This window comes from Lonchura striata, chromosome 29 (assembly GCF_050655825.1).
Source record: "Lonchura striata isolate lonStrDom1 chromosome 29, ASM5065582v1, whole genome shotgun sequence".
Classification (NCBI taxonomy): Eukaryota; Metazoa; Chordata; class Aves; order Passeriformes; family Estrildidae; genus Lonchura; species Lonchura striata.
Window position 1 is genome coordinate 1590171 of NC_140731.1, and position 12672 is coordinate 1602842.

General features: G+C 49.3%; 1 protein-coding gene across 1 annotated transcript; it reads right to left on the bottom strand.

The window, feature by feature from the left end:
* Nucleotides 1–452: 452 nt before the first annotated feature.
* Nucleotides 453–5265, bottom strand: HOXC9 (homeobox C9). The gene is made up of 2 exons (XM_021546986.2): nt 4702–5265; nt 453–2820 (listed from the first exon to the last, which is right to left on the bottom strand). Exons 1-2 carry the CDS (start codon nt 5228–5230, stop codon nt 2576–2578), a joined length of 774 nt encoding a protein of 257 aa, XP_021402661.1. The 5' UTR covers nt 5231–5265; the 3' UTR covers nt 453–2575.
* Nucleotides 5266–12672: the final 7407 nt, after the last annotated feature.

The window sequence follows — 12672 nt, forward strand, 5'->3', positions numbered from 1 at the left end:
GGGAAATGGGGACGGGGGAAATGGGGAAATGGGGAGGGGGAAATAGGGACAGGTATGGGGGCAGAGGAAATGGGGACAGAGAAATGGGGAGGGGGAAATGGGACGGGGGAAATGGAAAGGGGGAAATGGGGAAAGGACGGAGACAGGGACAGAGGAAATGGGGACAGGGATGGGGAAAAGGGACAAGGATGGGGAGGGGGGACAGGGCCGGGAATGGGATCGGGATCGGGATCGGGATCGGGGCCGGGATCGGGATCGGGATCGGGATCGGGATCGGGGTCGGGGCCGGGATCGGGGCCGGGGTCGGGATCGGGATCGGGATCGGGATCGGGATCGGGATCGGGGCCGGGGTCGGGATCGGGATCGGGATCGGGATCGGGGCCGGGATCGGGATCGGGATCGGGATCGGGATCGGGATCGGGGCCGGGATCGGGGCCGGGGTCGCCGCCAACTCCGCGGGGCTCGCGGCCCTTCCCGCGGCCTCCGGGCCGCCCATCCCGGCCTCCGGCTCTTAATTATCGAATTAATTTATTAACAACGCTAAAACGGGCGGGGAGGGCGGCGGTTTCATTCTTTATTCCGGGCGGAGAACGGAAAAGAATCATCATAACGATAATCGCAATAATTTCGTAAAAGAATCGCCTTTCGGTAGAAAAATTGCGCCCCCCTCCTTGTTTGTTTTTTTTTTTTTTTTTTTTTTTTCTTTTCCCTCCTGTTTTATTTTATTTATTTTTTCGGCCATAAATCTCCCGCTCGGCTTAAAAAAAAAAAAAAATCTTTTCCACCCTGAGCGTTTCACGGCGCGCTCGTTAAGGTTTTTGTGGGTTTTTTTTTCCTTCTCCTCTGGCACAAAACTGGGATCGTAAAAAGGATTTTTGTGCCTCTCTCCCCGCGCTCCTGTTTGGTGGCAAAACCCTGGGAAAAACGACACAAATCGGGGGAGGAAGGAACAGAGAAAAAACCCCAAAAACCTCAGAAGCAGGGAAATATGAAAGAGCGATATTTTAGCGGATCCGCAGGAATAATCGCTTCCAGATTTTATTTTATTTTTTTTTTTTTTGGAGGGGGGGGATAAAGCGGGTGGGATTTGGGGGAAAAACGGGACGAGGGCGACGAACGGTCTGGTCCTAATTAGGGCGATGGCAAGGCTCGTTTAATTAAAGAAAGGCACCTCTTTGGCCGGGTTTTTCTGATTAAACTCCGCTCGCTGCTCGTTTTTCTGCCCTTCCCGCAGCCTGGGAAGCGCCGACGGGAGGAGGGGCCGGGATGGACCCGAATTTCCTCCCCCGGGCTTTTTTTTTCACCTTTCTGAGCCTCCCCCCAATTTTTTGGGGTTTAAAAAAAATCATTCCCCCCCCCCGCAGCAAAAAATAAAAGGAGGGGTCGCGGATTTGCTTTTTATTTCGGCCTTTCCGTCCCAAAAATTGGCGATTTCTCGATGTCTTTTCCCTCCTCCCGCTCCTTGTCCTCACCCCGGATATTTAATTTGATATTTTAATTATTTCCCCCCCTCATTTCCAGCTCTGGATCAGCGGCCGCTTGTGCCAAGCTCCTCCATTCATCCCCAGTTTTTTGGTTTTTTTTTTTTTTTCCTTTTTCCTTTTTTTTTTTTTTTTTTTTCCCGAGCACATCCTTCGATCGCCCGCGGCCATAAATTAGCACAATTAATTATCGCAATCTCCAAATTGATGGCGCGCAGATCCCTTACCTCAGCGCTTTTTACCGCCGCGTTTGGGGCACGGAAAATGCAGGGGGGGAAAAATTAAAAAACCTCTCGGGGATGCTCGGGCCGAGCCCCGGGGCTGCTTTTAAAGAAAAAGACACCTCCAAGGCCGATTTTTTTTTTTTTTTTTTGCCTTTTTGTTGTTTTCGGGTGTTTTTTGTTGTGGTTTTTTTTTTTTTTAAGGTATATTTACAGAGCTGCTCTACAATAGGCAACAGAACAAATATTACAGAACGGGTCTGAGACGAGAATAAAATACACAAAATCGGTACAGCAGAAACGTTCAACACCGTGACAGAACATCAGCATCGGGAGCCACCATTCCCTCCAGTCCTTTTTTTGTTTTTCCTCCTTTTTTTTTTTTTTTAATATTTTTTTTTCGTACAAAATATTCACGCGGGATTAAAAAAAAAAAATCAGGAAAAAAAAAATTCAAAATACTGGATGAGGTTTTAATTTAGGACATAAAATATAATAATAATAAAAAACAGCAAAATAAAAATTCAAGTACTTCTCGTGCCGCTTTTGCTGAGGGCAGAGCAAGGCGGAAGAAAGGAAGAGAAAACCAAACCCCCCCCGGGCACATTTCATTAATTTTTTTCTGATTTTAGTCGCATTTTAGAAAAGCCTCGAGTCCCCAAACCTCTACCGCTAAACATTCATCCGCACATTCAAAGTCAGAAACATTTCACCCCTTTTTTTTTTATTATTTCCCCTTTTTCCCCCTTTTTTTCCCCTGCTTTTTCCCCCCGCTGTTGCTTTTTCCCTCTCCACCCTCGTTTCTCTCCGCCAAACTTTTTTTTCTTTTTTTTTTTTTAATTTATTATTTTTATATTTTTATATTTTGTATTATTATTGCTGATCCTTATCGCTTTTCTCTTTATTCATTTTCTTCATTTTCATTCGCCTGTTCTGAAACCAGATTTTGACCTGGCGTTCCGTGAGGTTCAGCACCCGCGCCACTTCGTACCTCCGGTCCCGCGTGAGGTACATATTGAATAAAAACTCTTTTTCCAGTTCCAGGGTCTGATATTTTGTGTAAGGGCATCGTTTCTTCCTCGTGGAGCGCGCGTGAATCCAATTTGCCACGGGGTTGTCTGAGAAAGAAGATTTTTATATATATGTATATATGGTGGTATTTTTAATTTTTTGAATATTTTTAAATAATTTTTTGTAATTTTTTGGGGGGTGGGAAAACCAATGTACAAAATTGGCCTTTTTTTTATTATTATTATTATTAATTTCTCCCTCCCCCCTCCACGCCCTACAGCCAGAACCTGTTTAATTAGCAGCTCTTACCTAAATATTTTAAGTGACCTTCACAAGGGTTTAATCTGTTTATTTTGGAGGGGGTCACTTCCTTTTCTCCTTTCTCTGCCGTTCTCACTTTTTTTTTTTTTAACTTTAGTAAAAATAAAAATTATCTATAACAACAATAATAAAAAATAAAAATAAAAGCGGCGCGCCGGGTTTAAAATAATAATATTATTAATAATAATAATAATAATAACGATCCACATGGCTGCTGCTGCTGCTGCTGCTGTTGCTGCTGGCGGTAATCGAGGAACAAGTCATAAAAAGTCAAAATTCCCACCATTTCATAGGCCCATAAACTCTTTTTACAACCTCAGCTCGCCAAGACTTTCCCCAGAAGCTCTCCCGGACCTGCAAAGCCGCCTTGGCTTTTTTAATATCTCCGGCATGACACGCGGGGCGTCGCGAAAATCGGATTTTTGGGGTTATTCTTGGGTTATTTTCGGCTCTTTTGCCGGTTTTCATTTGGTTTTTTCAAGGGCGTTTTCACGCCGCGGGTGCGGGGCCGCGGCGTTTCCGCCCGGCCGCGTTTTTGGGGTGGTTTGGGGCGTTTTGGGCAGCCCGGGGAGGTTTTCGCAGCCCCAATTTCCCAGCGCGGGTGGCACCGGCCCGCCTGGCACGGCAGAGCCGCGGGCGGCGGCCCGGGGGTGCCAGCCCCGAACCCCCAAAAACGCCCGAAACACCCCAAAAGCGCCCAAAACCCCCCAAAAGCGCCCCAAAAGCGTCCCCGGCTGCCCTCGGCCGCGTTTTTGGGGCGATTCCAGGCGATTTTCGCTCTCTCCGCAGCGGCCGTTACCTGCTCGCTGCCCCTGGGAAAATTCGGGGTTTTGCTGATTCCCGCCTTGCGTTTTGGGGTTTTTTGGGGCATTTTGGGTTTTTTTAAAGTTCTCCCTCCCTCCTCAGCAGCTCCTGCGCTCGCCGCCTCCTGCCCTTCAGCTGGCCCTAAAATCCCGATTTTTCTCCTCATTCCTGCCTCGCCCCCCTCGCCAGGCTTCACCTTTCCCTTCATTCCCACGTGGAGGATTTTTGGGGTTTTTTTCGGGGGGGAATAATTCAGGAATAACCGCGCCCCGGAGCTTTTATTGATTTTTCCAGGAGATAAAGGGGCGCCTCTGCGTTCACCCTGAGATGTTCCCTTCCCCTCCCCAAAACAAATGAAGAAACAAACCCCAAAATCCACCCCCACATCCGCGCGCTCGCTCCCAGGCATCCCCAAACTCTTCCTTGTTCCTGGAAAGTGGGAATGAATTTTTGGGAGCCGAAGACGCTTCTCCCTCTGCTTCACTCTCCCCTCTCGCACAACGCGCACTCTGCGTCTACAGTTATTAATTGTTATTATTATTATTGCTATTATTGGTTTAATTTAAATGGGAGGGGGGGTCGAAGCAGCCCCGTCAGCGGAGTAATTAAAAAAAGAGAAGAAAGAAAAAAAGGGAAAAATAAAGAAGAATAAAAGGGGGATTAAAAATTTCCAAAAAACCCCAAAGAGCCCAAAACAAAGTGGACTCGCCGAAACCCCCAGAACCTTCCTGCGGCTCTGGAGTTTTAGGGTCGCGCTCTGCCCCTCTCCTCTCTCTCTCTCTAAGGTAATTTCATTTTATTGAGTGGGGTCCTGGAAGCCGTAATGCCTTCCGCGGTCGTAAACAAGAATGACTTGGACTTACTGGGGTCTAATTCGTGCTTTTCTTCTTTGTGTTTGCCGGCGGCGATGGCCTCGGACTCGGGGGAGGACGGGATGTTCTGCGCCGCTCGCTCCCGCAGCTCGCCGGGAGCCGCGTACACGAAATCCGCGTAGGCGCGGCCGTCGGCGGGGCCGCACTCCGCCCTGCGCGGAGCCCCGAACGCGTCCGCCTTGAGCCCGTAGGGCCGAGCCCCGAAGGCCGGGAAGGACACGGCCCCGGCCAGCGGCTCCAGCCAGGTCCGCACGTACCTGGGCTCGGCCGCCTGCGGCCCGTAGGGGCCCGCGGGGTGCGGGTAGCCCACGGAGGGCTGCGAGGGCACGGGCGCCCACGAGGTGGTGAACACGGCGGGTTTGGGGGCGAAACTGCACGAGGGGAAGTCGGCGCAGTCGGGCACCAGCGCTGCGGGGCGAGCGGCGCCGGGGCCGGCGAAGCGCGGGGCGAGCAGCTCCTCGTTGTCGGGGCCGATCAGCGAGTCCACGTAGTAGTTGCTGATGGGGCCCGAAGCCGACATGGTTCGCTCGCCCCCTCTTTTACATTCATCGGATTATTGTATGAAGTGTATGTGTACTTTTTATCTGCTCATAGAACAATCAGGGCAGGTAATTATTTTTTCAGCCGTTCCCACCGCGCCATTGGCTGCCGGCCTCACGTGATTGTATTTACCCAAAAATATCGCCCGGATCAATCCGCAGGGCTTTTTCTTTTTTTTTTTTCTCCTCTTTTCCTTTTTTTTTTTATTTTTTTTTTCCTTTTCCCCCTCTCCTACCCTCTTTTTTTCTTTTTTTTTTTTTTTTTTTTGGTAATCTAATAACGCCGCCCGGCTTTTCCTTAAAAAAAAAATAAAAAAAGCGGCTGGAAACGGGGGCGGAGATGGGGAGGAGGAGGAGGAGGAGGAGGAGGAGGATGCTCGGCTCGGCGGCCGGGGATGCTCAGCCCCGCGGGCTGGGAGGGGGGAGATTCTGCCCGAGGCTGCGAGCGAGAGGCAGGGAAGGTGGAAGGTAATTGTGGAAGGTGGCCCAGGAACTATTTCTCGACGCAATTTATCTCTGTCCTCTCTCCCCGGGGGGATTAAAGCGAATTTCGGGGAGGTGGGACCCCCGCCCGCAGCCGCGGAGGGGAGCGGAGAGGGGGGGAAGAGGAGCTCGGAGCCGAAAAGGGGAAAAAAGCGGCTTTTGTCATCTTTGGCAGCGCTGTGTCCTCGCCAGGGCTGCTCAGGGATCCGCTCCGAGCCAGGAGCTTCTCCAGCAGCCAGAAAATAAAATTATGGATCATTCCGGACGGCTTTACAAAAAAAGAAAAAACAAAAAATAAAAGGAGGAAGGGGTGTATAATAACAATAACAATAATAATAATAAGCAACCCTCTCCTCCATCCTCCCCCAAAAAAAATTAAAAATTAAAAAATCTAAATAAGGGGAAAGCTGAGCTTTCGCAAGGCAGAGGCTGCGGTGTTGGGCGAGGAGGAGCCGGGGATGTTTTTTATGTCCTTCAATAAAATTTTTACGAGGATCATTTGATTGTTCATAAATGTGTCGTTCATTAAATAAAAGCGCAGGACGGAGTTTGCAGCTCGGGGAGCTCGGGGGGGACGGAGGAAGCAGCAACGCGTGCTGGGCACATGAGCTTGCTATTTTTATTTTTGCCTTTTTAATTTTTATTTTTTAATTTTTTTTTTTTGTGAGACGCCTGGAAACTTCTGGGTTTGTTATTTTTTTGTTTTGTTTTATTTTTCTGTGTCTTTTTTTTTATTATTATTTTACTCTCCACCAGAGGAGTCGGGAGCGTTCAAAAATGCTTGGCTGCGTTTTGAGGGAATAACCTTGCTTTTGTAAGGAAAGACAGGTAGGTGAGGAGCTCCCGCCCTGCGCAGTCCCAAGAAAAAAAGGAAAAAGGGACTCGGGCGATTTATTTGGAAGCAAATAAAATAAAATAAAATAAAAATCCCTTTAAAAATTATATCTCCGCATTTTATTAAAAAAAAACCAAAAAACTCTGATTAAAAAAAAAAAAATCTGCGTTCTGCATCCCCTCGGGTTTCCTAAAGCTGGGAGGGAAATGGGGAAATTTAGGGAGGAGAGGGAAAAATGAGGAGCAAGGGGGGTGTCCCCAATGTCACTGCTGAGAGCGGCTCTGCCCCAGCCCCACACACCCAAAAACCCCCGATTTTCACCCATTTCCCCCCGTTTGGGCTGCGCGAGGGACGCGAGCAGCAGCAGAAGAGGGCTGAGGAAAATCGAGATGCAGGGACGGGGAGAAAAAAAGCCCCAAATTTGCCCAAAATGAGCCCAAAATGAGGAAAATCCCCCCCGAACCCCTCCAAATCTCTCCCCCAGCGCAAACCCCGCACCTCACCCCGCGGAAAACCCCCCCAAAAAAAAATATATTGGAATGGATATCCCAGAGCTGCTGGGAAAAACGGGATTTTCAGCTAAAACCACGAATTTCTGCGGGGAAACTCCGGATTTTCTCCCCGAAAGAAGTCCTCGCCTCGCTGCCCCCCACCCGAATTTCTCCCTGGCTGCGCTCCGAGCCTCCTGCGAGTCCTAAAAAAGGAAAATATTCCCGAGGTCCGGGCGTCCTCCGTGGCCTTTCCCGAGCCCCATTTTCCCGTTAATCCCCGGCCTCCACTCGCCGGGATTTCTATCTCGACGAGGAGTTAAACAAAAATCGGAATATCCTCATTTTTCTTTTATTTCCCCGCATTTTCCAAGCGGAGAGGAGCGTGGGGGGACAAAAGCCGGCCGGGATTTCCCCATTCCAGGGGAAGATTTTGAGGAGGAATCCTGACAAAAGCGGCTCGGGGAAGGCAGAGAGGGGAGGAAGGAGAAGGAGGCAGAGGGGGAAGCGAACCCCGGAGCGGGATCGGGAGCTCCGGGAGGGTTTCAGAGCGGGGAAAAAAACGGGAATTCCGCCGGGAATCCGGGAATTCCGCCGGGAGAGCTCCGGGGAGGATCCGAGCCGCGGCTCGGGGCGGATTTCGGAGCCCGGCGCGGCCAGGCAAGGTCACGGGATGGAGCCGGTGTCACACAAAGGCGCCGATTCCTGGGATTTCCACGTGGAAAAAACCGGGATTTGTTCACCCCCTCCCTCCTCCTGAGTGGGGTGGGGAAGGGTTTTTTTAATAAAAATCCCCCTGGAGGTCTCGGATGCGGAGGAGGGAGCGGCACAAAGCGGGGACGGGGACGCTTCACCTTAAAGCCTCGGCTTGGAGGCGGGGGACGCGGGTTTGGGGCGAAAAACGGCGAGTTTGGGGTTAAAGACAGGCGAAAGACTCGGTTTGGGGTATAAAAACGCGTTTTAAGGCAGAGTTTTGCCCCCCAAATCCCACACCACGATGGGGAGCCCCATAAAATTCACCGCAGTGGGAACCCCCCCAAGAAAATATCCCCCTCTCTCTATAAAATCCCTATAAAATTGTTATAAAATCCTTATAAAATCCCCATTAAATCTATATTAAATCCCTATAAAATCTGGGTTTTTTTCCCCCGAAAGGAGGTGAAAGCATCGCCCTGGGAGGGGGCGAAGTTCTGGGGGGAGCCCCGGGAATGTTCCCCTTTCCCGGCTGGAATTCCGGCTTTGGGATTCCACGGTTTTGGGGGATATTCCTGGGAATTGAGGGAGAAATTGGCAAATCCCGGATCCTTCCCTGCTCTGGAATCCGCGGTGGGGGGGGAAAGAAAACTCCGACAGCGCGGAGCGAGCTCAGCTCAGGGTTTGGAGATTTATTATTTCCTGGCGGAGATAAAAAATTCGAATATAAAATAATAACAATAAATAATGATAATAATAATAATAAAAATAAATAGGAAGGAGAGCGGAGGTGCGGTTACGGGAAATTCAGCCTTTGTCTGAGCCCCGTCTTGGCCACTTCTGGCACCTTTTTGGAGCTCAAATCCTGCCCTGGCGCCTCAAAAATTTTTCCCCAGCCGGAATCTTCCCTCTCGCTTCCAAATTTTCTGCATCCGCTCTGAGAAATGCTGCCTTGATTGGGAGGAACGGGGACAAAAATATAACCCTAAGAAAAATAAATTAAAATTTAAAATAAATTCAAATTTTAAAAGGAAGGAAAAAGGGCAGAAGGTGGAAAACAGGAAAATAAAATGAATGAACCCGCTCGTGGACAGGCTGCCGCTGCTTTTGGGGGGATTTCTTGCCTTTTTAGCTATTTTTGGGATTTTTTAAAAATCACCTTTTTTGCAGAGGCAGCCGCAGCCGTCCCGGATTTGGGGGGAGGTTCGGAGATTTCCTCTTTTCCCAGGGGGGTCCCCAAACCCCTCGGGACCCCCGGAGAACTGCGGGGAGGAGGGACAAAATTCCCAAATCCCAAATGCCCAAATTCCCAAATCCCCGCGCGGAGCCGCGGTTCAATTCCCACAGTCAAGGTCGGGTTTTCCCCGAAATCCGGATTTTCCCCCAAATCGGCGCTCGGGGAGGGCGGATCTGCCCGCTGCAGCCCCAGGGCCGCTTTGCCAACCTTCACCCCGAATAAAATTCCCTTTTCCTGCCTCTCTTTGTCCCTTTTCCTCCCTTCCTCTCCTCTCCTCCTGCCCAAGTTCTCGCTCGCTCCCTTTTGTTCCTCCTCCTCCCCTCCTTTCCTTAAAAAAACCCCAAAAAAGGGGAAATCGCCCGCAATGCACCAGAGGCGGCGGAATATTTGATTATCCCGGGATTGTCTCTCGGAGTGAAGAAATGCGGGTGGAAAAAAACCAATTTCGGGCCATCCGCGGATCTGGCGCTGCCTTTCCCTCCCGGCTTAAAACCCTTCGGAAAAACAAAACGACAAAAATAAAGGAAAATAAAAACCAAAATCACATTTATTCCACGGAAAAGCTTCCCCGGGACAACAATTGCCCGCTGGAAACCGCCGCGGAAACGCCACGGAGGTACCGAAATCCCCCGTTTTCCCGGGAAAATTCCGCTGCGGGGGTTTTTTACCTGCTCGGGTGCCTCTGCCCCCTCTCGCGTCCCCCCCGTGTCCGAATTCCTCCAGCGCTGGAGCTACCGCGGGCGCGCAATAAATTCCGAGCCGCAATTAAAGCTCCCAACCATCGCTTTAAGCGCGTCCTGCTCTGGTTTTTCCCCCACGAAAAAAAAACCAAATTTCAAATCTCCGATCTGCGGATATTCCCCAACACCCAGCCGCGCCCAGAGGCGGAAAATCCGCATTTTTCTCCGCAGCTTCGCCGGTTTTTTTATTTTATTTTATTTTATTTCCTTTTTTTTTTTTTTTTTTTTTTTTAGGGGGTGCGGCGCGCGCGGCGGGTCAAGAGAAAGGAGGGGGGAGGAAATAAAAAATAAAATTACAAACCCCACCAAGAGGAAAAAAAAAAAATTAAAAAAATAAATTAAAACAAATAAATGAAAAGACGAGCGGAGAACAAGCCTGAACCCAGAGAGGCGAGGCCAACAGCGCCTGGAGAAACATTTTTGGGTTCTTTCCGCCGCCGCGTTTATTCATTTATTAGGTTTGTGCCAGACAGGCTGTAATTAGCATAGATAACCACGGGCGCGAGTTGTGTCTGCGCCACCCCATTGTCTGCACCCCCCCGGCCCCAAAGGTGTTGGGGCAGCGCCCGGTGCCCTCGGAAGAGACAAAACAGCCCCAAAAAAGCGGCGGGGGAGGGCGGGGGAAGGGCGGAGGCGGCGGCTGCTGGATTCCAGCCCGGCAGCTCCGGCCTGCTCCGTGCGCGCCGCTTGCCGCCCCGAAAAATGGGGGGTTTGCGGGGTTTTGGGGTGTTTTGAGGGTTTTTTTCGGGTTTTTAGAAGGTTTTTAAAGGGGGATTTTCGCTTGATTTAGGGGTTTTAAATGGGGTTTTTAGGGGGGGTTGATTTACGGTTTTGAAAATGGTTTTTAAAAGGTTTTTTTTTTTTCCGGATTTTATAAGGATTTTTCCTTGGGTTGTTTTATTTTTATATATATATATTTTTAAGCGCTTTTGAGGAAATATTTTTAAGGCTTTTTTAATGGATTTTTTCTCCCCTACGGGATTTGTCGCATCCCTCGCCGGTACCTGCGCGGATCCTGCGCGGTCCCTCCGCGCGCAGCCTTTGGCCGATTCCTGCGTTTTCCCCACCATTCCCCAGCCCCTTTTTCCGCCTCTTTTCCCTCTTTTCCTGCTCCTCTTTCCCGAAAGACCTTGAGGGGCTTTTTCCCACCCCAAATCCCCCCCAGGAAGAACCGGAATTGATTCAATCTCCCCCAGAATAAAGCCCAAAAATCCACAAAATTCACCAGTGCGACCTCTCCGCGCCCCGGCGCTTTTTCGGGCTGTTTTTTCCTCGTTTTGGGGCTGGTTTTTGGGTTTTTTCTTCTTTTTTATCTCTCAGAAAGGAGAAAATGCAGCCCGGGGCGATGCTCGCCCACACAGAAATTTGGGATTTGGGATTCCACCTGCCGGGAGCGGAGCGATCCAGGAAAAGCGGCCAGGAAAAATCACCCAAAATCGAAGTTATCGCCGAAATTTGACCCTGAGAAAGCGGAATTAACGCGGAGAACGGAGCCAAAATTAAGCAAATGCTAGAAAATCCGCGGAGACCAGCGTGGGGTCCCTGCGAGCACTCCTGGTTTCCATAAAAAATCGGCGCATCCCAGGAAAATCTCGGAGCCATAAATTCCCCCCGCGCCCCTCCGCCGCTCTAATTTCATAATTAAAAACCAGTGGGGGAGATTTTAACTTTTTTATGGCTTTTCTGGGGTCGGGGTTGCTGAGCGTATTTTAAAATTCACTGGTTTGTTTTGTTTTGTTTTTTAATTTATTTATTTTTTTATTATTATTCCTCTTGCTCTCTCTCTCGCCAGGGGTGGCTCGGAAATAAAAATCAATCTTAATATGCAGAGAATAGAAATTGGTTTGTCTGGTTCACGCTGTTCGGAGGAAAAAGGGGGAGAAATCTGCAGATTGTTAATCCCGAGAAGGCGAAACTCATCATAAATGTAATGAATCCTTTAAATCATTCAATTATCACAGCACTAATATCAAATAATTATGGTTAAACCTACCAGTAATCAACCTTGTTCCTGTTGAAATATTAATTTTAACCAGCATGAGGTCGGTTTTTTCTTCTTCTTTTTTTTTTCCACTTCCTTTGCCCTTTTAGCGACTTTTAAATTCCGGGTTTTTTGCCCCAGATTGACGAAAATACCCCAAACCAGCAAAATCAGCGACACTCCGCGCTTTAAACAGAGCATTTTTAACACCAAACAGAGCATAAAAATCAGATATTCAATAAGTCATTCATTTTATTCTCCTTTGGGCCACAATCCCCAGCCCCAGCCCCCGTTTGAGGGAAAAAACCGCGATTTTTGCCATCGAAATCAACTCCTGCCGCACCAAGCTCGCCCTCAGGTTTTCGAGGGAGAAACCAAAACTGGGGGAAACACCGAAAAATCACAATCCGGCAGCCAAAACAACACCAAAAATTCACAATTCCGGCCGAACCTCGACCTGCCCGCAGCGAAAATCCCAAATATTCCGAGTTTTGCCTCAATTCCAACCTGCGCCTCCCAGGCTCACCCCGACTCCGGCACAATCCGCATTTTCGGGGTGTCAAGACACACAAATCCACCAAAACCAGCAGGAAAAAGTCCCCAAAATCCCCAAATTTCCACTCCGAAATTCACTTTATCCTCTTGGCGTTTCCAGACCACACCGATTCCTCTTTCCCCGCGATTTTTGCTTCGTTTCATCCCACAAATTTCCATTTTTTCCATGTTTTTGGCATTCAAACGCTGGCACAACTTTCCAACTTTCCCAGCGCGTTTTAAGGGGGAAAAAGGGGGAAAATCACTTTTTTCCCCTCTGCTCGTGCAATATAAACGCCTGGTTTCCTCCAGCCCCAATTCCTGTGGGTTTTTTTTTCCCCGTGTTTTTATTCCAGAGGATTTAATTCCTGAATTCCCAATCCAGGCTCCACAGAACAGTTGGAAATCCAGATTAAAGCGTGCCAAAAATGG

What these genes read in the sequence shown, in the direction of transcription:
- HOXC9 (XM_021546986.2), bottom strand. Translation starts at nt 5,230, where the DNA reads ATGTCGGCTTCGGGCCCCATCAGCAACTACTACGTGGACTCGCTGATC. An exon ending in AAAGCACGAATTAGACCCCA is followed by an intron (nt 2,821 to 4,701) that starts GTAAGTCCAAGT and finishes CTTCTTTCTCAG; the next exon opens with ACAACCCCGTGGCAAATTGG.